At 44.8% G+C, this 27,654-nt stretch overlaps 1 protein-coding gene across 2 annotated transcripts in view; it reads left to right on the top strand.

Moving 5' to 3' along the window:
• Positions 1-378: 378 nt before the first annotated feature.
• RSPH14 (radial spoke head 14 homolog) overlaps positions 379-27,654 on the top strand; it is a 299,387-nt gene continuing 272,111 nt past the window's right edge. Inside the window, exons 1-4 of one of the 2 annotated variants that reach the window (XM_038763433.1) lie at positions 379-451; positions 3,869-4,109; positions 4,201-4,303; positions 5,242-5,360. In XM_038763433.1, the coding sequence (XP_038619361.1) occupies positions 3,911-4,109; positions 4,201-4,303; positions 5,242-5,360 (421 nt within the window). In that variant the 5' untranslated portion in view covers positions 379-451; positions 3,869-3,910. The remainder of the gene's footprint in view (positions 452-3,868; positions 4,110-4,200; positions 4,304-5,241; positions 5,361-27,654) is intronic. The other variant, XM_038763434.1, reaches the window with a different exon arrangement.

Here is a 27,654-nt window from a genome sequence, read left to right as displayed (position 1 = left end):
ATTATTATTATTATGTGGGACAACCTGATTACCTTGTATCCCCCCAGTGCTTGGAACAGTGCTTGGCACATGGTAAGCGCTTAATAAATGCCAGCATTATTATTATAGTGGACGCTTAACAAATACCCCTATTATTATTATTATTGTTATTCTTTGGGTTGTCCTCCTGCTGTCCCCACGGGGCTTCGTGGAGCCATCGCTGCCCTGATTTCCCTGTATTATCTGATAGCCCTTGTCACACTTGTCTCCGCCATTTTGAGCGGGACGTGCTGAGGAGAAAGGCCGAAGGAGCAAGAAGAGCCCGGCGCGCATGCGCAGAGGAGGGATGCGACCTGCTCCATCTACGCAGATCCTGACGTAAGCGACGTACATGGCGGGCGGCTGCCGCGGTTGCCTAGCAACCGCGGCCTCCTTCCACGCCGCTCGGGGTACCAAGAGCTGGAGGGCCCAGGTGAGGCGGGTCTTCCTCTTTTCGGGAAACCGGCTCCACCTGAAAAATCAAATAAACTTAAAAGAGCAAGAGAAACTCTTGAACTTATAAGAATAATAATGACATTTATTAAGCGCTTACTATGTGCAAGGCCCTGTTCTAAGCGCTGGGGAGGTTACAGGGTGATCAAGTGGTCCCAAGGGGGCTCACAGTCTTAATCCCCATTTTACAGATGAGGGAACTGAGGCCCAGAGAAGTGAAGTGACTTGCCCAAAGTCACACAGCTGGCAGGTGGCGGAGGCGGGATTTGAACCCATGACCTCTGACTCCAAAGTTCTTGCTCTTTCCATTGAGCCACGCTGCTTCTCTTTCTCTAAAAATCTCCCCCCCCCTTTTTTAATATGATGATGATGATGATGATGGCATTTGTTAAGCGCTTACTATGTAAGTCACTTCACTTCTCTGAGCCTCAATCAATCAATCGTATTTATTGAGCGCTTACTGTGTGCAGTGTGCAGAGCACTGTACTCCGTTACCTCCTCTGTAAAATGGTTCCTCTCCCCCTCGTCCCCCTCTCCATCCCCCATCTTACCTCCTTCCCTTCCCCACAGCACCTGTATATATGTTTGTACATATTTATTACTCTATTTATTTATTTATTTATTTTACTTGTACATATCCATTCTATTTATTTTATTTTGTTAGTATGTTTTGGTTTTGTTCTCTGTCTCCCCCTTTTTAGACTGTGAGCCCACTGTTGGGTAGGGACCGTCTCTATATGTTGCCAACTTGTACTTCCCAAGCGCTTAGTACAGTGCTCTGCACGCAGTAAGCGCTCAATAAATACGATTGATGGATTGATTGATTAAGACTGTGAGCCCCCCGTGGGACCACCTGATCACCCTGTAACCTCCCCAGCGCTTAGAACAGTGCTTTGCACATAGTAAGCACGTAATAAATGCCATTATTATTATTATGAAGCACAGTTCTAAGCGCCGGGGGGGATACAAAGTAATCAGGTTGTCCCACGTAGAGCTCACAGTCTTAATCCCCATTTTCCAGATGAGGTAACAGGCACAGAGAAGTGACGTGACTTGCCCAAAGTCACACAGCAGACAAGTGGCAGAGCGGGATTAGAACCCATGACCTTTGACTCCCAAGCCCTTGCTCTTTCCTCTGAGCCATGCTGCTTCTATGTGTCATTTATTCAGTTGTATTTATTGAGCACTTACTGTGTGCAGAGCACTGTACTAACCGCTTGGGAAGTACAATCAATCAATCAATTGTATTTATTGAGCGCTTACTGTGTGCAGAGTACTGTACTAAGCGCTTGGGAAGTACAAGTTGGCAACATATAGAGACGGTCCCTACCCAACAGTGGGCTCACAGTCTAGAAGGGACAGTGTCAAGTACATGTGAGCCCGTTGGTGGGTAGGGACCGTCTCTGTTGCCAAATTGTACTTTCCAGGCACTTAGTCCACTGCTCTGCACACAGTAAGCGCTCAATAAATACGATTGAATGAATGAATGAAGTGCTGTTCCAAGAGTTGGGATAAGTACAAGTTAATTGGTCCCTGTTCCCCCTGGGGCTCAATCTAAGTAGGATGGAGAACAAGTATTGAATCCCCATTTTACAGTTGAGGAAACGGGCACAGAGATGTTAAAGTGACTTGCCCAAGGTCATTTTGTTGTCTGTCTCCCCCTTTCTAGACTGTGAACCCGTTGTTGGGTAGGGACCGTCTCTATATGTTGCCGACTTGTACTTCCCAAGCGCTTAGTACAGTGCTCTGCACACAGTAACTGCTCAATAAATACGACTGAATGAATGAATGAATACAGCAAGGGGAAGCAGCGTGGCTCAGTGGAAAGAGCACGGGCTTTGGAGTCAGAGGTCGTGGGTTCAAATGCCGGCTCCGCCACTTGTCAGCTGTGTGATGTTGGGCAAGTCACTTCACTTCTCTGGGCCTCAGTTCCCTCATCTGTAAAATGGGGATGAAGACTGTGAGCCCCTCGTGGGACAACCTGATTACCTTGTACCTACCCCAGTGCTTAGAACAGTGCTTTGCACATAGTAAGCGCTTAACAAATACCAACATTATTATTATTATTATTACAGCAAGAAATTGGCAGAGTGGGGAATAGATCCCAGGTCCCTGACCCCTGCTCTTTCCACTAGGCCTTGTTGCTTCCCAAGATGGAAGTGAAGATTCCTTCAATTTTACCTGTTTCCTTCCTTTACTCCCCACCTGAACCCTAGAAAGTTAATTAATCAATTAATTGTATTTATTGAGTGCTTGTATGCAGAACACTTGATAGAGTACAATATAAACAAAGTTTTCTCTGCCAACTCCTTCCCAGTAAAAAGCAAAACAAAACAAAAAACTCTGTTGTCCCCAGGGTTAACAGCTCCTTCTTGTAACTGTAACTATATTTTAACCAGTTTGGAGGAACCATTTTTTTTCCCTTCCTAGCTAAAATGATTTTGAGTAGAGAATATTATAATCCTAACACAGTAGTAACCTAATGAAACCTAGCTCTCTTCATCCCTTCAAGGCCCTACTGACAGCTCACCTCCTCCAGGAGGCCTTCCCAGACTGAGCCCCTTCCTTCCTCTCCCCCTCATCCCCCTCTCCATCCCCCATCTTACCTCCTTCCCTTCCCCACAGCACCTGTGTGTGTGTATATATGTTTGTACATATTTATTACTCTATTTATTTATTTTACTTGTACATATCTATTCTATTTATTTTGTTAGTATGGTTTTGTTCTCTGTCTCCCCCTTTTAGACTGTGAGCCCACTGTTGGGTAGGGACTGTATATGTTGCCAGCTTGTACTTCCCAAGCGCTTAGTACAGTGCTCTGCACACAGTAAGCGCTCAATAAATATGATTGAAATATGATTGAATGAAACACTCGAGAGAGTACAATATAAACAAAGATTTCTCTTCCAACTCCTTCCCAGTAAAAAGCAAAACAAAACAAAAAACTCTGTTGTCCCCAGGGTTAACAGCTCCTTCTTGTAACTGTAACTATATTTTAACCAGTTTGGAGGAACCATTTTTTTTCCCTTCCTAGCTAAAATGATTTTGGGTAGAGAATATTATAATCCTAACACAGTAGTAACCTAATGAAAAACCCTGACGATTAGAGGTTTTCAGTATTCCCAACAGCTTTTCTGTTTCTGTTAGAGAAGCAACATGGCTTAGTGGGAAGAGCATGGGCTTGGGAGTCAGAGGTCATGGGTTCTAATCCCGCCTCCACCACTTGCCTGCTGTGTGACCTTGTTACCTCATCTGGAAAAGGGGGATGAAGACTGTGAGCCCCACGTGGGACAACCTGGTTACGTTGGATCTACTCAGTGCTTTGAATGGTGCTTGGCACATAGTAAGTGCTTAACAAATACCATCGTTATTATTTATTATTCTTTTTCCTTACCAGCAGTCTCTCCTATCTGGATGCAAAGAGCCTTAAATTGCCAAGATGGCAGGTACATGGATTTCTGCTTACCTGCCGCCGGACATAGACCCCACCAAAGCTCCTGTTGCTTTTGGAGAGAGAGCCCTTCCCAAACTTAATGAGGAACTACAGTCCCCTGAGCTGATAACCAGACAGAGGGCACTTATGGCTCTCTGTGATCTAGTACATGACCCTGAATATGTCTACCAAGCAATAAACATAGGTAAGTGCCATCGATGATTCAGGCTTTCAAAATGCTTACGATGAATTAACGCTGAATTCAATAAATGTTCAAAGAGAATTCTGATTTCTAGGATTTCTGGAAAGCCTAAAAAATTTGCTGCTGGATGCGGATGACACGGTCCGACACAAAACGACTGAAGTTCTTTTCATCATGTCCAATTATAATGTGGGCAGGTGAGTTTTTCGGGATTCAGTTCTTGCCACTGTTTACGCGGTGTCATTTGTGTTTGAAATGTGTTTACATAAAAATGTTTTAGGTAAAATGCAAATGTGAAAAAAAAAAGTTGCCTCGGGAGCATAAGAATGCCATTTGTGGGTCAGAACAATAGCCTGTCTAGACTAGTTTACTGTTTCCAGGTCTTCTGCTGCGTGACTTTGGAGAAGTCACTTAATTGCTCTGTGCTCATTTTGTCATCTGTAAAATAAGGATTAAATGCCTTTTCTCCTTCCTAATTAGACTGTGAACCCGATGAGGGCTAGGGAGTATGTTTGATCTGATTATCGTGTATACACCCCAAGCTAGTACAGTGCCTGGCACATCGAAAGTACTTAAGAAATATCACCATTATTATAATAATTTTAGTGTTTGTCTCCCCGACTAGATTATAAGATCCTTGAGGACAGACTTCTGGATTAGGATCAGATTTATTCTATTATACTCTCCCAAGCTCTTAATAAAGGGCTCTGTGCACAAACACATAATAAATACCATTATATTAGTGGTCAGACAGTGGGAGAAAGCGTGACATTTAATGCCAATGGTCAGAAGTTTCCTATTGTGGTGAAGAGAATTGGGTGACATTGGAGATTTTTGAGGAGTGGAGAGGCGTGTTTCAAATTATGATTTGTAAAATGGCCCAGGTAGCAAGGTGTAGTAGGAACTAGAGGGAGGGAGACCACAGCGCAGAGTGTGACTCTGTAGTCTAGTAGGGATAAGACAAGAATCTGCACATGGATGGTTGGGGTGTTTTGGGGTTTTTTTGGATGGACAGACCAAAAGTGAGAGTTGGAAGACAGTATAACATTGAGGATAATACCAGGATTGGGATTATGACTTGGTATTTGCCTAATTAAATCTTACCTCTTCTATATTCAATGCTCTGTGCATCTAGAGATGGCATTTTAGAAAATGGAGTAATTCCTGTCCTGGCCCAGCTGATAGATGATCCTCTTAACATCGCCCGGAGAAACCTCCATAACATATTTTGGATGGTGGCACAGTTGCCTGCAGGTACGATACTAGTTTTGAATTCCAAGTATTCCAGCAATTCTTTCGGATTCTCTGTCGTCTCTTTTCCAGATGATCTTATTACGTTGACTCGTCCTCTTTTTGACCTTTTAAAAATGTAATCCACCTCATTCACTGAATTGGGGCCAGGTGTCAGTCTGTCCAAGGTATCCTTCCTACACTGCACTTCCCCTCCCCATCTTGATCTAGCCCAGCCCACTGATGGGAACCATAACAGTTGGGGGAATTGCTAGATGGGCAGCAAGGACGTGGTTGCCATGGCAGAGAGGTGTGGAGACAGCGGAGAAGGTGGGATGGTGTGCCCTGTAATAATAATAATAATAATGATGGTATTTATTAAGTGCTTACTATGTGCAAAGCACTGTTCTAAGTGCTGGGGAGGTTACAAGGTGATCAGGTTGTCCCACAGAGAGCTTGCAGTCAATCCCCATTTTACAGATGAGGGAACTGAGGCCCAGAGAAGTGAAGTGACTTGCCCAAAGTCACACAACTGACAATTGGCGGAGCCGGGATTTGAACCCATGACCTCTGACTCCAAAGCCCGGGCTCTTTCCATTGAGCCACGCTGCTGTAGGAGTCAGCTTACCATGGCCTCAGAATTCACTTCACCCTCATCCGAATCGGCTCTCACCTTCCCATTTTAAGGCTTTCATTCATTCATTAATACAATCGTATTTATTGAGCTTTTACTATGTGCAAAGCACTGTACTAAGCGCTTGGGAGAGTACAACACAACAACAGACCCATTCCCTGCCCACAATGAGCTCACGGTCTAGAGGCTTTCTTAAACTGATCATTAATGTACTTTTTCCTGATTTGTTTTTTCTATCACCTGCGTGATTCTGGTATTAAAATTTTTCTCAGTATGCCAGTGCATTCTATCCTGCTATTTTGTGGAAAAAAAGACAAGTATTATTGTAGTCATTTTCACGTTTTGAAGACTGTGCTACTCTTGAAGAAGATGTAAACTCAAAAAAGCCTCAGAGAATAGTGCTTAGTTGCAAGAGATCTTTTAAACATGATATAAAAATGATTAGGAATATTGGTTTGGGGCTTCTCTTTTATTGTATGAACAGTGTCTTTATTCTGTTTCTACTTACGACTGCTCTCTAAGGATGCCTGCTGGAGTGAACAGCCCCTTATTAAAAACATCCTTGCGTTAGCATCCAGGAGAAAATTTGAGTTGAAACCTTTCATCACAATTAGTTTAAAACAAAGTACACAGTGGAATATTTTTAATTATCATTATCATCAGATTTTAATGTCTTCTGGGTGCACGGCACACAGTTTAGGAAGTGCTTAGGAACACGTAAGAGAAGTTACAGATCCAGTCCCTGCCCTCAAGAAGTTTAGCCTAATTACCAGATGACCGGTTAGCATTATAAGGAATTTTTGTAGGAGAGTAGCTAATTATTTGGTCTCAGAGTAAATCAGTATGCACGTCGAATCATCATCATCATCATCAATCGTATTTATTGAGCACTTACTATGTGCAGAGCACTGTACTAAGCGCTTGGGAAGTACAAATTGGCAACATATAGAGACAGTCCCTACCCAACAGTGGGCTCACAGTCTAAAAGGGGAAGACAGAGAACAAAACCAAACATACTAACAAAATAAAATGAATAGAATAGATATGTACAAGTAAAATAAATAAATAAATAGAGTAATAAATATGTACAAACATATATACATATATACAGGTGCTGTGGGGAAGGGAAGGAGGTAAGAAGGGGGGGATGGAGAGGGGGACGAGGGGGAGAGGAAGGACGAGTACGTGAGAAATCATCTAACCTTCCCACTCCATTCCCTGCCTGAAGTCATAGATGTTGCTTAATTCCTGACTGATTATTTTACTCATAAAGACTTTCAGAGAGATTTCCAAATCTCCCTGGGGTAAATTTTGAAATAAGTTTAGAATCCGGTCTATTGGGAAGTTCTTTATGTCCAACTTAAATCTCTTAAGCCTAGTCCCTTGATGGAGAACATATGTATTTCATATTGCTACTTTATCTCTCTTGGCTCTGAAAAGTTACTGAACACCATTTTCTTTCAATACCCTCTATTGATGAGATCAAAATAAATAAATGAAAGGTACCGCCTAACATATCCGTAGACATTCAGTCGTAAATACTGTAATTCAACTGTGGCAGATCTTTTGCGGTCGAGTAACTATCAGGTATGTTGGCATGGACGTAGAATTCCGAAATTCTGCCCCTGAACAATAATTTCTTCCTCCCACTGAGTAGCTCCGTCGATACTGCCGTCGGTAATAATATATATTAATTTGCTCCTTTCTTCTTGAGCCGGGAATGCAGTGTCTGCTCTTTCGGGATTAGCTGGAGGGACTGCTAAGCCTCAGGATCGGTTGTATTGAAACTCCGTTCTTCCTTTGGGATACTGGTGAAGAGAGGCAAAGTAGAAAGAAGTGTTTCCCTATCTTATTCCTGACACGCGCTAAGGAGGAAAATGGAGAAGCAGCATGGCTTAGTGGATAGAGCATGGGCCTGGGAATTAGAAGGCCCTGGATTCTAATCATTTATTCATTCAATCGTATTTATTGAGCGCTTACTGTGTGCAGGGCACTGTACTAAGCACTTGGGAAGTACAATTTGGCAACACATAGAGACGGTCCCTACCCAACAGTGGGCTCACAGTCTAGAAATGCCTGCTGTGTGACCGTGGGCAAGTCACTTCACTTCTCTGTGCCTGTTACTTCATCTGGAAAATGGGGATTAAGACTGGGAGCCCTATGTGGGAAGGGGACCGTATCCAACCCAATTATTTGGTATCTACAGCGTGGCTCGGTGGAAAGAGCCCGGGCTTGGGGGCCAGAGGTCATGGGTTCTAAATCCCGGCTCCGCCACTTGTCAGCTGTGTGACTTTGGGTGAGTCACTTCACTTCTCCGGGCCTCAGATCCCTCATCTGTAAAATGGGGATGAAGACTGTGAGCCTCACGTCTCCACCACTTATCTGCTGCTTTGTGATCTTGGGCAAGTCACTTAACTTCTCCGTGCCTGTGACCTCATCTGTAAAATGGGGATTAAGACTGTGAGCCCCATGTGAGACAACCCCCTTCTAGACTGTGAGCCCGTTGTTGTGTAGGGACCGCCTCTATAAGTTGCCAATTTGTACTTCCCAAGCGCTTAGTACAGTGATCTGCACACAGTAAGCGCTCAGTAAATACGATTGAATGAATGAGTGAGCATGGACTGTGTCCAACCTGTTAAGCTTGTATCTACTCCGGTGCTTAGTATAGTGCCTGGAGCATAGTAAACGTTTAACAAATGCCATTTTTTTAAAAAAGGGAAAAGTAGGACTCTCACTTTGTCAAACCAGCTATAATTCTATTTATTCTGACTGTTTTGACACTATTCTGCATGTTTTGTTGTATTGTCTGTCTCTCCTTTCTAGACTGTGAGCCTGTTGTTGGGTAGGGACCGTCTCTATATGTTGCCGACTTGTACTTCCAAAGCGCTTAGTACAGTGCTCTGCACACAGTAAGCGCTCAATAAATACAATTGAATGAATGAATGAATGAAAAAAGTTTATGGAGCTGACACTAAATCCGGCCTTTCCACTCCATCCACACTACTGTCCTGTTAATCCAAGCACTTATCATCATCATCATCATCAATCGTATTTATTGAGCGCTTACTGTGTGCAGAGCACTGTACTAAGCGCTTGGGAAGTACAAGTTGGCAACATATAGAGACAGTCCCTACCCAACAGTGGGCTCACAGTCTAAAAGGGGGAGACAGAGAACAAAACCAAATATACTAGCAAAATAAAATAAATAGAATAGATATGTACAAGTAAAATAAATAAATAAATAAATAGAGTAACAAATATGTACAAACATATATACATATGAACAGGTGCTTTGGGGAAGGCAAGGAGGTAAGATGGGGGGATGATGAGGGGGAGAGGAAGGAAGGGGCTAAGTCTGGGAAGGCCTCCTGGAGGAGGTGAGCTCTCAGTAGGGCCTTGAAGGGAGGAAGAGAGCTAGCTTGGCGGATGGGCAGAGGGAGGGCATTCCAGGCCAGGGGGAGGACGTGGGCCGAGGGTCGATGGCGGGGCAGGCGAGAACGAGGTACGGTGAGGAGATTAGCGGCGGAGGAGTGGAGGGTGCGGGCTGGGCTGGAGAAGGACAGAAGGGAGGTGAGGTAGGAGGGGGCGAGGGGATGGATGGACAGCCTTGAAGCCCAGGGTGAGGAGGTTCTGCCTGATGCGCAGATTGATTGGTAGCCATCCCGTCTTGATTACTATCTCAGCCTCCTTGCTGACTTCCCTGGCTCCTATCTCTCTCCCACTCCAGTCCATATCTCACTCTGTTGCCTGGATCATTTTTCTACAGAATCATTCAGTCCATGTTTCCTTACTCCTCAAGAACCTCCAGTGTTTGCCCATCCACCACAGCGTTAAACAAACTCATTACCACCGGCTTTAAAGCACTCAATCACTTTGCCCCCTCCTACTTTATGCTACTGCTCTCTTATCACAACTCAGTCTAATGCCAAACTACTCACTCTACCTCGATCCTAGATATCTCACTGCTGACCACTCGCTCACATCCTGCCTCTGGCCTGGGAATGCCCTCCCTGTCATTATCCATTATCATTATCATTGTCATTATGTGTTGCCAATTTGTACTTCCCAAGCGCTTAGTACAGTGCTCTGCACATAGTAAGTGCTCAATAAATACGATTGATTGATTGATTGATTGATTATCCAACAGACAGTGACTCTCCCGCTCTTCAAAGCCTTATTGAAGGCATATTTCCTCCAAGAGGCCTTCCCTGACCAATCAATCAATCAATCGTATTTACTGAGCGCTTACTGTGTGCAGAGCACTGTACTAAGCGCTTGGGAAGGACAAGTTGGCAACATATAGAGACGGTCCCTACCCAACAGTGGGCTCACAGTCTAGACGAGTGGGCTCACAGTCTTGGTCTATTCTGACCAATCCCTCATTTCCTCGTCTCCCACTTCCTTCTGCGACGCCCCGGCTCTTAATAATAATAATAATAATGGCATTTGTTAAGCGCTTACTATGTGCAAAGCACTGTTCTAAGCGCTGGGGAAGATACAAGGTGATCAGGTTGTGCCACGTGGGGCTCACAGTCTTAATCCCCATTTTACAGATGAGGTCGCTGAGGCCCAGGGAAATTAAGTGACTTGCCCAAAGTCACACAGCTGACAAGTAATCAGTGTCGGGATTTGAACTCATGACCTCTGACTCCCAAGCCCGTGCTCTTTCCACTGAGCCACGCTGCTTCTCACTTGGATTCGTTCCCTTTATTCACCCCTCCCTCAGCCCCACAGCACATATATGTCCATCTGTAATTTATTTGTACTCATGGATGTCAAGCAAAAACTCCTCACTCTCAGCTTCAAGGCCGTCCATCAGCTCGCCCCCTCCTACCTCACCTCCCTTCTCTCCTTCTACGGCCCAGCCCGCACCCTCCGCTCCTCCACCGCTGATCTCCTCACTGTACCTCGCTCTCGCCTGTCCCGCCATCGACCCCCGGACCAGGTCCTCCCCCGGGCCTGGAATGCCCTCTCTCTGCCCATCCGCCAAGCTAGCTCTCTTCCTCCCTTCAAAGCCCTACTGAGAGCTCACCTCCTCCAGGAAGCCTTCCCAGACTGAGCCTTTTTCTTTTCCTCCTCCCCATCCCCCCACCCTACCTCCTTCCCCTCCCCACAGCACCTGTATATATATTTGTACAGATTTATTACTCTATTTATTTTACTTGTACATATTTACTACTCTATTTTATTCATGATGTGCATATAGCTATAATTCTATTTATTCTGACGGTTTTGACACCTGTCTACATTTTTTTTTGTGTTGTCTGTCTCCTCCGCCCCTTCCTTCCTCTCCTCCTCCTCCCCCTCTCCATCCCCCCGCCTTACCTCCTTCCCTTCCCCACAGCACCTGTATATATGTAGATATGTTTGTACGTATTTATTACTCTATTTTACTTGTACATATCTATTCTATTTATTTTATTTTGTAAATATGTTTGGTTTTGTTCTCCGTCTCCCCCTTCTAGACTGTGAGCCCACTGTTGGGTAGGGACTGTCTTTATGTGTTGCCAACGTGTACTTCCCAAGCGCTTAGTACAGTGCTGTGCACACAGTAAGCGCTCAATAAATACAATTGATTGATTGATTGTATATATTTGTACATATTTATTACTCTATTTATTTTACTTGTTCATATTTACTACTCTATTTTATTCATGATGTACATATAGCTATAATTCTATTTATTCTGACGGTTTTGACACCTGTCTACATGTTTTTTTGTGTTGTCTGTCTCCCCCTTCTAGACTGTGAGCCCTTTGTTGGGTAGGGACCGTCTCTATATGTTGCCGACTTGTACTTCCCAAGCGCTTAGTACAGTGCTCTGCAAACAGTAAGCGCTCAATAAATACGATTGATTGAATGAATGAACGAATGTCTGCCTCCCACCCCAAACTGTAAGCTCATTATGTGCAGGGAACGTGTCTACCAACTCTGTCATACTGTTATAGTGCACTCTCCCAAGCACTTAATAAAGTGCTTTGCGCACAGTAAGCGCTCAATAAATACAATCGATTGATTGTGTCCTAGGAAATGGGTGTGTGGGATAGAGTATTTCTGTTTATAAGAGTTGCCTATTGTGGGGATGGGGGGAGAGGGAGAGGCGAGCTGATGCTGTTGTCAAGGCAACCACTTCCCGTTCCTTCCGCTGAGGACAGGGCATAATAATAATAATAATAATAATAATAATAATAATAATAATTATGGCATTTATTAAGGAACTGCTCCCTTGGAGCCAGGCCATGGGTGTCGGGGGGCAGAGTGAAAATGGTAGTGGGCGTTTATGATTCTGCCTCTTCCTTGTTGTGGGAACCAAGCTTCTGCTTCTGGTTCGTTCTCTTGTGAAGGATTTCATTTTCTGCTTCAGCTTGGTCTTATCTTACTCACACGTGCCTTTTTCAAACTTCTTATATTCTTCAGTAGTCTGCCCTAGCTTCCACTTTCTGTATTTGTAATTCATTTGTTTATTTAAGAATGCCCTCCCTCTGCCCACGCGCCAGGCTAGCTCTCTTCCTCCCTTCAAGGCCCTGCTGAGAGCTCACCTCCTCCAGGAGGCCTTCCCAGACTGAGCCCCTTCCTTCCTCTCCTCCTCGTCCCCCTCTCCATCCCCCCATCTTACCTCCTTCCCTTCCCCACAGCACCTGTATATATGTATGTATGTTTGTACATATTTATTACTCTATTTATTTATTTATTTTACTTGTACATATCTATCCTATTTATTTTATTTTGTTAGTATGTTTGGTTTTGTTCTCTGTCTCCCCCTTTAAGACTGTGAGCCCACTGTTGGGTAGGGACTGTCTCTATATGTTGCCAATTTGTACTTCCCAAGCGCTTAGTACAGTGCTCTGCACACAGTAAGCGCTCAATAAATACAATTGATGATGATGATTTAAGAAGCAGCATGGCTTAGTGAAAAGACCCCGGGCTTGGGAGTCAGGGGACGTGGATTTTAATCCCGGCCCCGCCACTTGTCTGCTGTGTGACCTTGGGCAAGTCACTTCACTTCTCTGGGCCTCAGTTAACTCAACTGCAAAATGGGGGTTAAAAGTGTGAGCCCCACGTGGGACAACCTGATTACCTTGTATCCCCCCTGGCGCTTATAACAGCGCTTGGCACATAGTAAGTGCTTAATCAATCAATCAATCGTATTTATTGAGCGCTTACTATGTGCAGAGCACTGTACTATAATTTGGCAAGCCGATCTCTCTTTTATTTATTTATTTATTTTATTTGTACATATCTATTCTATTTATTTTATTTTGTTAGTATGTTTGGTTTTGTTCTCTGTCTCCCCCTTTTAGACTGTGAGCCCACTGTTGGGTAGGGACTGTCTCTATATGTTGCCAATTTGTACTTCCCAAGCGCTTAGTACAGTGCTCTGCACATAGTAAGCGCTCAATAAATACGCTTGATGATGATGATAATTTAATAATAATTTAATTTAATAATATAATAGTACAATAATTTGCTTAACAAATTATTATTATTATAATAATTGCTATATTAATGTCTTTCTCCCCACTCTAGACTGTCAGCTCATTGTGAGCAGGGAATGTATCTGTTTATTGTTGTAGAGTGCTCTGCATCATCATCATCATCAATCGTATTTATTGAGCGCTTACTATGTGCAGAGCACTGTACTAAGCGCTTGGGAAGTACAAATTGGCAACATATAGAGACAGCCCCTACCCAACAGTGGGCTCACAGTCTAAAAGGTGGGCTCTAAGTGCTCAATAAATATGATTGACTGAATGAATAATATCCCTATATGTCTTTCAGCGCTTCGTACCGTTCTTTGTTTTAGCCAACTCTACTTTCGCCTCCATTTTTGTACCCTTCCTACTGCTTCTCCAAGAAAAATTCAATTATCGTAGAATCTCATGCTGTGCTGCGTAATGGACCAGAGTGCCACTTACCCTGGGGGTAACCCAGAGTCACGGGGGTCCCTGCTGCTATTTCCATTGTGGCTTGGAAGTGGGAGAAGGGGGTGGTAATCCGTGGCCATGGAAATTGTTCTCTGCATTTCTTCCACAGCAGTCAGGCCAGTTTTCTTTATCTCTGACCCCTGCTCTCCAGTTATTCAATCTTTCATTCATTCAGTCGTATTTATTGAGCAAAAATCTCCAGTGCTCTGCACACAGTAAGCGCTCAATAAATACGATTGATGGTGATGATGATGATGACGATGAGCATTTACTGTCATGGCTCAGTGGAAAGAGCACGGGCTTTAGAGTCAGAGGTCATGGATTCAAGTCCCACCCTCCCCACTTGTCAGCTGTGTGACTTTGGGTAAGTCACTTAACTTCCCTGGGCCTCATCTGGAAAATGGGAATTAAGACGGTGAGCCCCCCCCGTGGGACAACCTGATCACGTTGTAACCTCCCCAGCGCGTAGAACAGTGCTTTGCAAATAGTAAGCGCTTACTAAATGCCATTATTATTATTATTATTATTCTTACAGAGCACTGTATTAAGCGCTTGGGAGAGTACAATACAGCGATAAACAGACACATTCCCTGCCCACAATGAACTTACAGACTCGAGGGGAGTCTAGGTGTTCCATGCAAGGAACACCGGGATGTTGGGGGCCAGACTGAGCCCCTTCCTTCCTCTCCCCCTCGTCCCCCTCTCCATCCCCCCATCTTACCTCCCTCCCTTCCCCACAGCACCTGTATATATGTATATATGCTTGTACATATTTTTTGACTCTATTTATTTATTTATTTATTTAATTTATTTGTACATATCTATTCTATTTATTTTATTTTGTTAGTATGTTTGGTCTCTGTCTCCCCCTTTTAGACTGTGAGCCCACTGTTGGGTAGGGACTGTCTCTATATGTTGCCAGTTTGTACTTCCCAAGCGCTTAGTACAGTGCTCTGCACAGAGTAAGCGCTCAATAAATACGATTGATGATGATGAGGAGGAGGAGGAGGAAGGTGAGGGGGTGCTGCAGAAAAGGATGGGACAAGAGGGAATGGTCCCATAAGGATCGTAGTGACCCAGCTAGAAAAGGCTTCTAGCCATGCACTTCCCTAAGGAGACTTCTCACCTAATTCCCTAAGATTTAGTCCCTTAAAATCAGTTTTCCTTATTTGGCTTATTTCGCTCCTCAATCAATTCATTTGCTCCTTGAGGGTGGGGATTGGGTCTTTTTACTCTATTCCTCCTACTTAGACTGTGAGCCCCATGTGGGACAGGGACTATGTGGGACAGGGACTAGGAGAAGCAGCGTGGCTCAGTGGAAAGAGCCCGGGCTTTGGAGTCAGAGGTCATGGGTTCAAATCCCGGCTCCGCCACTTGTCAGCTGGGTGACTTTGGGCAAGTCGCTTCACTTCTCTGGGCCTCAGTTCCCTCATCTGTAAAATGGGGATTGAGACTGTGAGCCCCCCGTGGGACAACCTGCTCACCTTGTATTCTCCCCAGCGCTTAGAACAGTGCTTTGCACATAGTAAGCACTTAATAAATGCCATCATTATGTGTCCTTCCTTATTAACTTGCACCTACCCCAGACCTACATATCTATTCTATTTATTTTATTTTGTTAGTATGTTTGTTTTTGTTCTCTGTCTCCCCCTTTTAGACTGTGAGCCCACTGCTGGGTAGGGACTGTCTCTATATGTTGCCAATTTGTACTTCCCAAGCGCTTAGTACAGTGCTCTGCACATAGTAAGCGCTCAATAATTACATTTGATGATGATGATGACCAGTGCTCTGCACATAGTAAGCGCTCAATAATTACGTTTGATGATGATGATGACCAGTGCTCAGCACATAGAAAGTGCTTAACAAATGCCATTATAATAATAATCATAAACTGCAGTGTTCCCAAATGCTTAGTACAGTGCTCTGCACAGGGTAAGTACTCAGTAAATCCATTGATTGATTGATTGATAGTCACACTGATTCTTCCAAACAGGCATTTTTTTCCCCCATTTAAGGTAGCCAGCATTGTAGCCAGACTGACTTTTTTTTGGGCGGTACTTGTTAAAGTGCTTATTATCCATTCATTCATTCAATCAATCATATTTATTGAGCACTTACTATGTGCATAGCACTGTACTAAGCACTTGGAAAATAGAGAAACACCATAGCTTAGTGGAAAGAGCACGGGTTTAGGAGTCAGAGGTTGTGGGTTCTAATCCTGGCTCTGCCACTTACCGGCTGTGTGACTTTGGGCAAGTTACTTACCTTCTCTGTGCCTCAGTTCCCTCATCTGCAAAATGGGGATTATGATGTGAGCCCCACCCCTGATTACTTTTTATCTACCCCAGCGCTTAGAACAGTGGTTGGCACGTAGTAAGTGCTTAGCAAATACCATCATCATTATTATTATTACAATTCAGCAATAAAGAGGGACAATCCTTGCCCACACTGGGCATCTGTAAAATGGGGATTAAGATTGTGAGCCCCACGTGGGACAACCTGATCACCTTATATCCCCCCGGCTTTTAGAATAGTGCTTCCCACATAGTAAGCGCTTAATAAATGTCATCATTATTATTATTATTACAATTCAGCAATAAAGAGGGACAATCCTTGCCCACACTGGGCATCTGTAAAATGGGGATTAAGATTGTGAGCCCCACGTGGGACAACCTGATCACCTTATATCCCCCCAGTGCTTAGAATAGTGCTTCGCACATAGTAAGCGCTTAATAAATGTCATCATCATTATTATTATTACAATTCAGCAATAAAGAGGGACAATCCTTGCCCACACTGGGCATCTGTAAAATGGGCATTAAGATTGTGAGCCCCACGTGGGACAACCTGATCACCTTATATCCCCCCGGCGCTTAGAATAGTGCTTCGCACATAGTAAGCGCTTAATAAATGTCATCATCATTATTATTATTACAATTCAGCAATAAAGAGGGACAATCCTTGCCCACACTGGGCATCTGTAAAATGGGGATTAAGATTGTGAGCCTCCCGTGGGACAACCTGATCACCTTATATCCCCCCAGCGCTTAGAATAGTGCTTCGCACATAGTAAGCACTTAATAAATGTCATCATCATTATTATTATTACAATTCAGCAATAAAGAGGGACAATCCTTGCCCACACTGGGCATCTGTAAAATGGGCATTAAGATTGTGAGCCCCACGTGGGACAACCTGATCACCTTATATCCCCCCGGCGCTTAGAATAGTGCTTCACACATAGTAAGTGCTTAATAAATGTCATTATTATTATTATTATTATTATTACTCGGCACTGGACTAAGGCACCCAGGTTGGGACAAACTGATGAGGTTGGACACAGCCTTTGTCCTTCTTGGGGTTCCCAGTCTTAATCCACATTTCACAGATGAGGTTACCTGAGGCCCAGAGAAGGTAAGATACTTGCCCAAGATCATCCAGCAAACAAGTGGCAGACTTGGGATTAGAACCCAGGTCCATCTGGCTCCCAGGACCTTGCTGTACCAGAGCCCAATGTTGGGTAGGGACTGTCGCTATATGTTGCCAATTTGTACTTCCCAAGCGCTTAGTACAGTGCTCTGCACATAGTAAGCGCTCAATAAATACGATTGATGATGATGATGATGATGCTTCTCCACCTCAGAGAATTTTTGAGCGTAGGGGGATTTTACTTCTCCCTCCTTTGTGGCTCAGGGAGAGTTCTGAGAAGCATGGTGAGAAGCAGCGTGGCTCAGTAGGAAAGAGCCCGGGCTTTGGAGTCAGAGGTCATGGGTTCAAATCCCAGCTCCACCAATTGTCAGCTGTGTGACTTTGGGCAAGTCACTTAACTTCTCCGGGCCTCAGTTTCCTCATCTGTAAAATGGGGATTAAATCTGTGAGCCCCACGAGGGACAACCTGATCACCTTGTAACCTCCCCAGCGCTTAGAACAGTGCTTTGCACATAGTAAGCGCTTAATAAATGCCATTATTATTATTATTATTATTATTATTATTATTATTATTCTTGCTTTCTCTGAGGGGTGTATGTTGGATGTGGGTACTGAGGACCATACTTGTTTTAGCTGTCGTATCATCATCATCAATCGTATTTATTGAGCGCTTACTATGTGCAGAGCACTGTACTAAGCGCTTGGGAAGTACAAATTGGTAACATATAGAGACAGTCCCTACCCAACAGTGGGCTCACAGTCTAAAAGGGGGAGACAGAGAACAAAACCAAACATACTAACCAAATAAAATAAATAGAATAGATATGTACAAGTAAAATAAATATCAGTGGCAGAAGCGACAGATGTCACCTTTTTGTTACCCACTGTGGCCCAGATCAATCAATCAATCAATCAATCAATCAGTCGTATTTATTGAGCGCTTACTATGTGCAGAGCACTGTACTAAGCACTCGGGAAGTACAAATTGGCAACACATAGAGACAGTCCCTACCCAACAGTGGGCTCACAGTCTAAAAGGGGGAGACAGAGAACAAAACCAAACATACCAACAAAATAAAATTAATAGGATAGAAATGTACAAGTAAAATAAATACATAAATAAATAGAGTAATAAATATGTGCAACCATATATACATATATACAGGTGCTGTGGGGAAGGGAAGGAGGTAAGGTGGGGGGATGGAGAGGGGGAGGACGGGGAGAGGAAAGAAGGGGCTCAGTCTGGGAAGGCCTCCTGGAGGAGGTGAGCTCTCAGCAGGGCCTTGAAGGGAGGAAGAGAGCTAGCTTGGCGGAGGGGCAGAAACCATTGTTTCCTTTACTCTCAATCAATCAATCAATTGTATTTATTGAGCACTTACTGTGTGCAGAGCACTGTACTAAGCGCTTGGGAAGGACAAGTTGTCAACATATAGAGACGGTCCCTACCCAACAGTGGGCTCCCATTATTCTTGTGAAGCAGCTTGGCTTAGTGGCTAGAGCACAGGCCTGGGAATCCGAAGGCCAGGGCTTCTAATCCTGGTAGTGCCACATGTCTGGGATGTGACCTTGGCCAAGTCACTTAAGTTCTCTGGGCCTCAGTTCCCTCATCTGGAAAATGGGGATTGTGAGTGTGAGCCCCATGTGGGACAGGGACTGTGGCACGTAGTAAGCACTTAACAAGTACCATACTTATTAGTATTATTATTATTAGAGAAGCAGCGTGGCTCAGTGGAAAAGAGCCTGAGCTTTGGAGTCAGAGGTCATGGGTTCAAATCCCGGCTCCGCCAATTGTCAGCTGTGTGACTTTGGGCAAGTCACTTCACTTCTCTGGGCCTCAGTTCCCTCATCTGGAAAATGGGGATGAAGACTGTGAGCCCCCCGTGGGACAACCTGATCACCTTGTATCCTCCCCAGCGCTTAGAACAGTGCTTTGCATGTAGTAAGCACTTAATAAATGCCATTATTATTATTATTATTATTATTATTATTATTATTATTATTCATCTCCATCTTTAAAATTGTGCCCGTACCCAGGTCCTCAAATCCCAAACCCATCCCACCTGCCCATTTTTTTTTTCTTGTCCTAAACCTCCCTGACTTTGTTTCCAAAATTCAAGTGGTGACAGAGAGAGAGGACCGAAAGACAGAGACTGGAGGGTCCTGCCGCCCTTCACCACCAAAAGTCCCTCCATTCTGTGGTTTTGGGAAACCACGTTGGTGAGGGCTCAGAGAGGACCAACATGCCAAGAACACGGATGTGGAGGGCCGGAAAATGGCAGGAATGCCGGGGATCGGGGGGAGGATAAAGATAGGGAGATAGCCCAACGGACACAAGGTTAAAGAGAGAAGCAGCGTGGCTCAGTGGAAAGAGCCCGGGCTTTGGAGTCAGAGGTCATGGGTTCGAATCCCGGCTCCGCCACATGTCTGCTGTGTGACCTTGGGCAAGTCACTTAACTTCTCTGAGCCTCAGTGACCTCATCTGTAAAATGAGGATTAAGACTGTCAGCCCCACGTGGGACGACTTGATCCCACTATATCCCCCCAGCGCTTAGAACAGTGCTTAAGCAGCGTGGCTCAGTGGAAAGAGCCCGGGCTTTGGAGTCAGAGGTCGTGGGTTCAAATCCCCGCTCCGCCACTTGTCAGCTGTGTGACTCTGGGCAAGTCACTTAACTTCTCTGGGCCTCAGTTCCCTCACCTGGAAAATGGGGATGAAGACTGTGAGCCCCACGTGCGACAACCTAATTACCTTGTGTCTCCCCCAGCGCTTAGAACAGTGCTTGGCATATAGTAAGCGCTTAACAAATACCAACATTATTATTATAGAGAAGCAGCGTGGCTCAGTGGAAAAGAGCCCGGGCTTTGGAGTCAGAGGTCGTGGGTTCAAATCCCCGCTCCGCCACTTGTCAGCTGTGTGACTTTGGGCAAGTCACTTAACTTCTCTGGGCCTCAGTTCCCTCACCTGGAAAATGGGGATGAAGACTGTGAGCCCCACGTGGGACAACCTGATCATCTTGTATCCTCCCCAGCACTTAGAACAGTGCTTGGCACATAGTAAGCGCTTAACAAATACCAACATTATTATTATAGAGAAGCAGCGTGGCTCAGTGGAAAAGAGCCCGGGCTTTGGAGTCAGAGGTCGTGGGTTCAAATCCCAGCTCCACCACTTGTCAGCTGTGTGACTTTGGGCAAGTCACTTCACTTCTCTGTGCCTCAGTTCCCCCATCTGTAAAATGGGGATGAAGACTGTGAGCCCCCCGTGGGACAACCTGATTACCTTGTATCTACCCCAGCGCTTAGAACAGTGCTTTGCACATAGTAAGCGCTTAACAAATACCAACGTTATTAAAGGGAGGAGAGTGGGGTTGAGGGTTGGGATGGGCAGCGTGACTTATGGAAAAAAAAACGGTTTACCTCCTGGCACCTGACAGTGTCAAAGAGATGTCCGGTCCATTAGTTAATCATCAATCATATTTATTGAGCGCTTACTGTGTGCAGAGCACTGTACTAAGCGCTTAGTAGATCCCTCAATTGCATCAACCATGAGTAAGTAGCCACTTCGGGCAGTCCACGGGACCATCAACCTATTGGCTTTATTCCAGTTTCTCGAAGGTAGCGTACATGGAAACATTTCCTAATCCAGAGAAGTGAATATGAGACCTTGAGCTATGTGATAATAATGATGGCATTTATTAAGCGCTTACTATGTGCAAAGCACTGTTCTGAGCGCTGGGCACTGTTCTAAGCACTGAGCACTGTTCTAAGTGCTGAGCACTGTCGCTTGACCTGGAGACCTGTTAGTTCATCAGTTCCTCGTGGGCAGCCAACACTTTGGTTGTATAGTCCCAGGTGCTTAATCCAATAGGCACTCAATAAATATCCATTATTGCTACACTGTCAACCCTACTTCTCATCTCCGTGAACCCTTGGAAACAGGATCCCAAATGGTCTAAACACACTTTTGGGTTTGTGAGGAGCATCCCCTCTCTGAACTCAATCTCCACTTCTTGCCCTGGTATTTTCTTTTCTAAATCTAACTGATAATTGACCTGCAGAGTTTCCTTGCTTCACTCCTCTGACTTACAACCGCTTCATTCTCCATATTCTCCTCTTTTCTACCTCCAATCTTTCATTTTTTTTTGAGGGGGAGGGTGGGGAGATGAAGGGGAAGAGACGGGGGGGGGGGGTTGGGGCAGCGTGGCTCAGTGGAAAGAGCCCAGGCTTTGGAGTCAGAGGTCATGGGTTCAAATCCCGGCTCTGCCAGTTGTCAGTTGTGTGACTTTGGGCAGGCTACTTAACTTCTCTGGGCCACAGTTACCTCATCTGTAAAATGGGGATTAAGACTGTGAGCCCCCAGGGGACAACTTGATCACCTTGTAACCTCCCCAGCGCTTAGAACAGTGCTTTGCACATAGTAAGGGCTTAATAAATGCCATTATTATTATTATTATTATTATTATTATTAGGGCTAAAAATGGACCTTCTCTTGTAGTCCTTTGCAGGGAGCTTTAGTTCCAGTTTAACCAACAGATGACATTATAGACTCTAGACTGTGAGCCCACTGTTGGGTAGGGACCGTCCCTATATGTTGCCAACTTGTGCTTCCCAAGCGCTCAGTACAGTGCTCTGCACACAGTAAGCGCTCAATAATTGATCGATTGATTGATTATTTCGGTCGAAGACCACACTTGCAATCTTGGCATAGTGGAGCTCCCTGCCACACCTTTGGTTTTTTTTCCTTAGACTTATCATCAGCTCACAATATCTGGGTGACTCAGTGAGGTGGTTTGCATGACTTCTTGGGTGTGGGTTTCTAGGGCGCCCGCAGGGCAGCTAGTAATTCCCGAATGACTGTTTCTAGGATTTTGGAAGATGCACAAAGCCCGTGGGGTTGGAAGAGTTTCTCAGAGGCGTGAAAGCATAGTCTATCAGCTACATTCATTCATTCATTAAATCGTATTTATTGAGCGCTTACTGTGTGCAGAGCACTGGACTAAGCGCTTGGGAAGTACAAGTCGGCAATAATAATAATAATAATGATGGCATTTATTAAGCGCTTACTATGTGCAAGGCACTGTTCTAAGCGCTGGGGAGGTTACAAGGCGATCAGGTTGTCCCACGGGGGGCTGACAGTCTTCATCCCCATTTTACCGATGAGGGAACTGAGGCCCAGAGAAGTGAAGTGACTTGCCCAAAGTCACACAGCTGGCAGTTGGCGGAGCTGGGATTAGAACCCGTGACCTCTGACTCCAAAGCCCGGGCTCTTTCCACTGAGCCATGCTGCTTCTCTAGCATTTAGAGACGGTCCCTACCCACCAATGGGCTCTCATTGCACCTTCCAGCAGGGCTACACAGAATACGTTGAACTTGTTTCACAATAATAACCATAATAATTGCGGTGTTTGTTAATAATAATAATACTAATAATGATGGCATTTGTTAAGCGCTTACTATGTGCAAAGCACTGTTCTAAGCGCTGGGGGGGTTATAACATGATCAGGTTGTCCCACGTGGGGCTCCCATTTTACAGATGAGGGAACTGAGGCTCAGAGAAGTTAAGTGACTTGCCCAAGGTCACACAGCAGACATGTGGCAGAGCCGGGATTCGAACCCATGACCTCTGACTCCTTAAGCGCTTACTATGTGCCAGGCACTGTACTAAGCGCTGGGGTGGATACAAGCAAATCGGGTTGGGCACAGTCCCCCTCCCTTGTGGGGCTCACAGTCTCAATCCCCTTTTCATAACTGAGGTAACTGAGGCACAGAGAAGTGAAGCGACTTGCCCGAGATCACATAGCAGACAAGTGGCGGAGGCAGGATTAGAACTCGTGACCTTCTGACTCTCGGGCCCTTGCTCTATCCACTACATTATGCTGCTTCACCTTCTTAAAAAGAGAAGGTTTGCTCCCAGTGTGAAATAAAGATGGAGCAAAATGTATTTAACTTTTGAAATAGTGAATAATAAATAAAGGGCATGGAGCAGAATGGCTTAGTGGAAAGAGCACGGGCTTGAGAGGCAGAAGACGTGAGTTCTAATTCTGGCTCCACCACTTGTCTGCTGCGTGCCCTTGGGTAAGCCACTTCTCTGTGCCTCAGTTCCCTCATCTGTAAAGTGGGGATTAAGACTGCGAGCCCCATGTGGGACAAGCCAATTACCTTGTAATAATAATAATGGCATTTATTAAGTGCTTACCATGTGCAAAGCACTGTTCTAAGCGCTGGGGGGTTTACAAGGTGATCAGGTTGTCCCACGGGGGGCTCACAGTCTTTTACAGATGAGATAACTGAGGCACAGAGAAGTTAAGTGACTTGCCCAAAGTCACACAGCTGACAATTGGCGGAGCTGGGATTTTTCCTCTCCCCCCCTCCCCCTCTCCATCCCCCCCCCATCTTACCTCCTTCCCTTCTCCACAGCACCTGTATATATGTATATATGTTTGTACATATTTATTACTCTATTTATTTATTTTACTTGCACATATCTCTTCTATTTATTTTATTTTGTTAATATGTTTGGTTTTGTTCTCCGTCTCCCCCTTCTAGACTGTGAGCCCACTGTTGGGTAGGGACTGTATATGTTGCCAACTTGTACTTCCCAAGCGCTCAGTACAGTGCTCCGCACACAGTAAGCGCTCAATAAATATGATTGATTGATTGATTGAACCCATGACTGACTCCAAAACCCGTGCTCTTTCCACTGAGCCACGCTGTATCAACCTCATTGCTTAGAAAAGCGCTTGGCACATAGTAAGTGCTTAACAAATACCATAATTATTATTATTGTCACTATTATAAAAACACTTGGATTTGCAAACTCTATTCATCCCTTCCTCAGCCCCACAGCTCTTATGTATTCATCCATAATTTATTTATATTAATGTCTCTCTCCCCTTCTAGGCTGTAATCTCACTGTGGTCAGGGAACGTGCCCACCGCCTCTCTTATATTGTTGTAGAAACACCCAAATCTTGGGGAAAGCCACAGTTTAAATGAGTTGCTATTCTGCCTGAAGTGAAACCAGGAAAGGTGACATCTTCAAACCCAGTATGTGTTCTGCAAATGTCACCTGGATTTAGGCAAAATGGAATCTAATTTCTGCCAGCTGCACCTTCTTCTTACCAGATGTCTGTGTATTGCCTTGTTAATGAACCACAAAACCAAGGGAAAAAAATCATTTTCACCAAAGGTGAAGGGATGTCATCTCTCTAGCATACGGAAAAACTCAAGTGGCTGTTAGGAAAATAAATAAAGATGTAAATAGGTTTATAAAAAAAAATATGCACTTGGCTTTCTACCCTTTATTCACTTTATCATCATCAATCGTATTTATTGAGCGCTTACTAGGTGCAGAGCACTGTACTAAGCGCTTGATTTCTTCCTAATGTACACATCCATAATTTATTTATATTGACGTCTTTCCCCTTCTAGACTGTAAGCTCATCGTGGGCAGGGAACATGCTTCCCATCTCTTTTTTTATTGCATTTGCCCCAACGTTTAGTACACTGCCCTGCCCACAGTAAGCGCTCAATAAATCTGATTGATATTTTCTTGGCTGGTACACTTTCTGCCTCTTTTTGCCCACGCTCACCGAAGAATGGGCCTATTAATAATAATAATAATAATGATGGTATTTATTAAGCGCTTACTACGTGCAAAGCACTGTTCTAAGCACTGGGGAGGTTACAAGGTGATCAGGTTGTCCCACGGGGGGCTCACAGTCTTCATCCCCATTTTACAGATGAGGTAACTGAGGCCCAGAGAAGTGAAGTGACTTGCCCGGAGTCACACAGCTGACAATTGGCGGAGCCGGGATTTGAACCCATGACCTCTGACTCCAGAGCCCATGCTCTATTCCACTTTGCCACGCTGCTTCTCAAGGGAGAAGGGAGTCTATGAATGCCTATCAATTTAAAAATGCAGCAAAATAAGGAACAACCACTCAGATTATTACGCTGCCCTCTTTCCCCGAGAACCTGATGGTTAGAAATGGCCTACTGAATTTCCCACCCTCCCCAAACTGAAGACTTGCATTTTAAAACAGAAAAATAAGAATTAGGACGGCAGCAACGGATCTTTTGTGAACAAGAATGATTTTTCTACTCGTGCCACTCATGACTTTTTACATAACCAGTACGGCTCAGCTAAGGACGGAAAAGGGAGGCTTCAGCAATTTATAGAACGGTAACTAGAGAAGTAACATTGCCTAGTGGATAGCGCGTGGGCCCGCGAGGCAGAAGGACCTGGGTTCTAATCCCGGCTCTGCCTCGTGTCTGCTGGGTGACCTTGGGTAAGTCACTTCACTTCTCTGGAGTTCCCTTATCTGTAAAATGGGGATTAATAATAATAATGATGGCATTTATTAAGCACTTACTATGTGCAAAGCACTGTTCTAAGCGCTGGGAAGGTTACAAGGTTATCAGGTTGTCCCACAGGGGGCTCACAGTCTTAATCCCCATTTTACAGTTGAGGTAACTGAGGCCCAGAGAAGTGAAGTGACTTGCCCAAAGTCCCACAGCTGACAATTGGCGGAGCCAGGATTCGAACCCATGAACTCTGACTCCAAAGCCTGTGCTCTTTCCACTGAGCCGCCCCGTGTGGGACAGGGACTGTGCCCCACCTGATCAACATCTACCTACTCCAGTGTTTAATACAGTGTGTGGCACCACAGTAAGTACATAATAACAATAATAATAATAATGATGGCATTTATTAAGCACTTACTATGTGCAAAGCACTGTTCTAAATGCTGGGGAAGTTTCAAGGTGATCAGGTTGTCCCACAGGGAGCTCGCAGTCTTAATCCCCATTTTACAGATGAGGCAACTGAGGCCCAGAGAAGTGAAGTGACTTGCCCAAAGTCACACAGCTGACAATTGGCGGAGCCAGGATTCGAACCCATGAACTCTGACTCCAAAGCCTGTGCTCTTTCCACTGAGCCGCCCCGTGTGGGACAGGGACTGTGCCCCACCTGATCAACGTCTACCTACTCCAGTGTTTAATAGAGTGTGTGGCACCACAGTAAGTACATAATAACAATAATAATAATAATGATGGCATTTATTAAATGCTTACTATGTGCCTAGCACTGTTCTAAGCGCTGGGATAAATACAAGGTGATCAGGTTGTCCCACAGGGGGCTCACAGTCTTAATCCTCATTTTACAGATGAGGCAACTGAGGCACAGAGAAGTTAAGTGACTTGCCCAAAGTCACACAGCTGACAAGTGGCAGAGCCGGGATTTGAACCCATGACCTCTGACTCCCAAGCCTGGGCTCTTTCCACTGAGCGACGCTGCTTCTCCCAAGGTGGTCTCCCCCTTCTAGACTGTGAGCCCGTTATTGGGTAGGGACCGTCTCTATATGTTGCCAACTTGTACTTCCCAAGCGCTTAGTACAGTGCTCTGCACACAGTAAGCGCTCAATAAATATGATTGAATGAATGAATGAATGAATCAGGTTGTTCCACGTGGGGCTCACAGTCTTAATCCCCATTTTACAGATGAGGTAACTGAGGCCCAGAGAAGTTAAGTGACTTGCCCAAGGGCACACAGCTGACAAGTGGCTGTGCAGGGATTCGAACCCATGACCTTTGACTCCCAAGCCCGTGCCCTTTCCACTGAGCCACACTGCTTTCTAGACTGTGAGCCCACTGTTGGGTAGGGACCGTCTCTGTGTGTTGTCAACTTGTACTTCCCAAGCGCTTAGTACAGTGCTCTGCACACAGTAAGTGCTCAATAAATCTGATTGATTGATTGATTGATTCCCTAACAAATAGAATAAGAAAAAAACTGAACAGTGGAAAATCAAATTTAATTTCTCTGTAAAACCCATTCCTTTGTGATCATCTTTCATGGCTACAGGAAGTAAAGGGGAACAGCTCATGCTCAACAGAGGGGTTAAGGCTCCAGGAGCTGCCTTCAGATCAAGTTCTTGCTTTGCTCTTCACCATAGTTTGGGTTTTTTGGTGTTAATTTTTTTTTTTTAGCTTGTTGGATGAATCGACCAGAGCAGACAAGGAATTTCATCTCTTTGCCAGATGAAATTATTCCGCAGAACCCCCTAGAATGTAAATCCGTCTCTTTTTTCTCATTTCTCTTTTCTACCTTGGCTTCACTGACTGGTTCTCCTCCTATCTAATAATCATCATTATTATTATGGTATTTCTTAAGCGCTTACTATGTACCAACCACTGTTCTAAGCGCTGGGGTAGATACAGGTAGTCAGGTTGTCCTACATGGGGCTTACTGTCTTAATCCCCGTTTTACAGATGAGGTAACTGAGGCCCAGGGAAGTGAAGTGATTTGCCCAAGGTCACACACTAGGCAAATGGTGGAG

Source organism: Tachyglossus aculeatus, chromosome 21 (assembly GCF_015852505.1).
Source record: "Tachyglossus aculeatus isolate mTacAcu1 chromosome 21, mTacAcu1.pri, whole genome shotgun sequence".
Lineage (NCBI taxonomy): Eukaryota > Metazoa > Chordata > Mammalia > Monotremata > Tachyglossidae > Tachyglossus > Tachyglossus aculeatus.
Note: the sequence above shows the minus strand (reverse complement) of the source record. Positions and strands in the feature narration are given on the sequence as shown.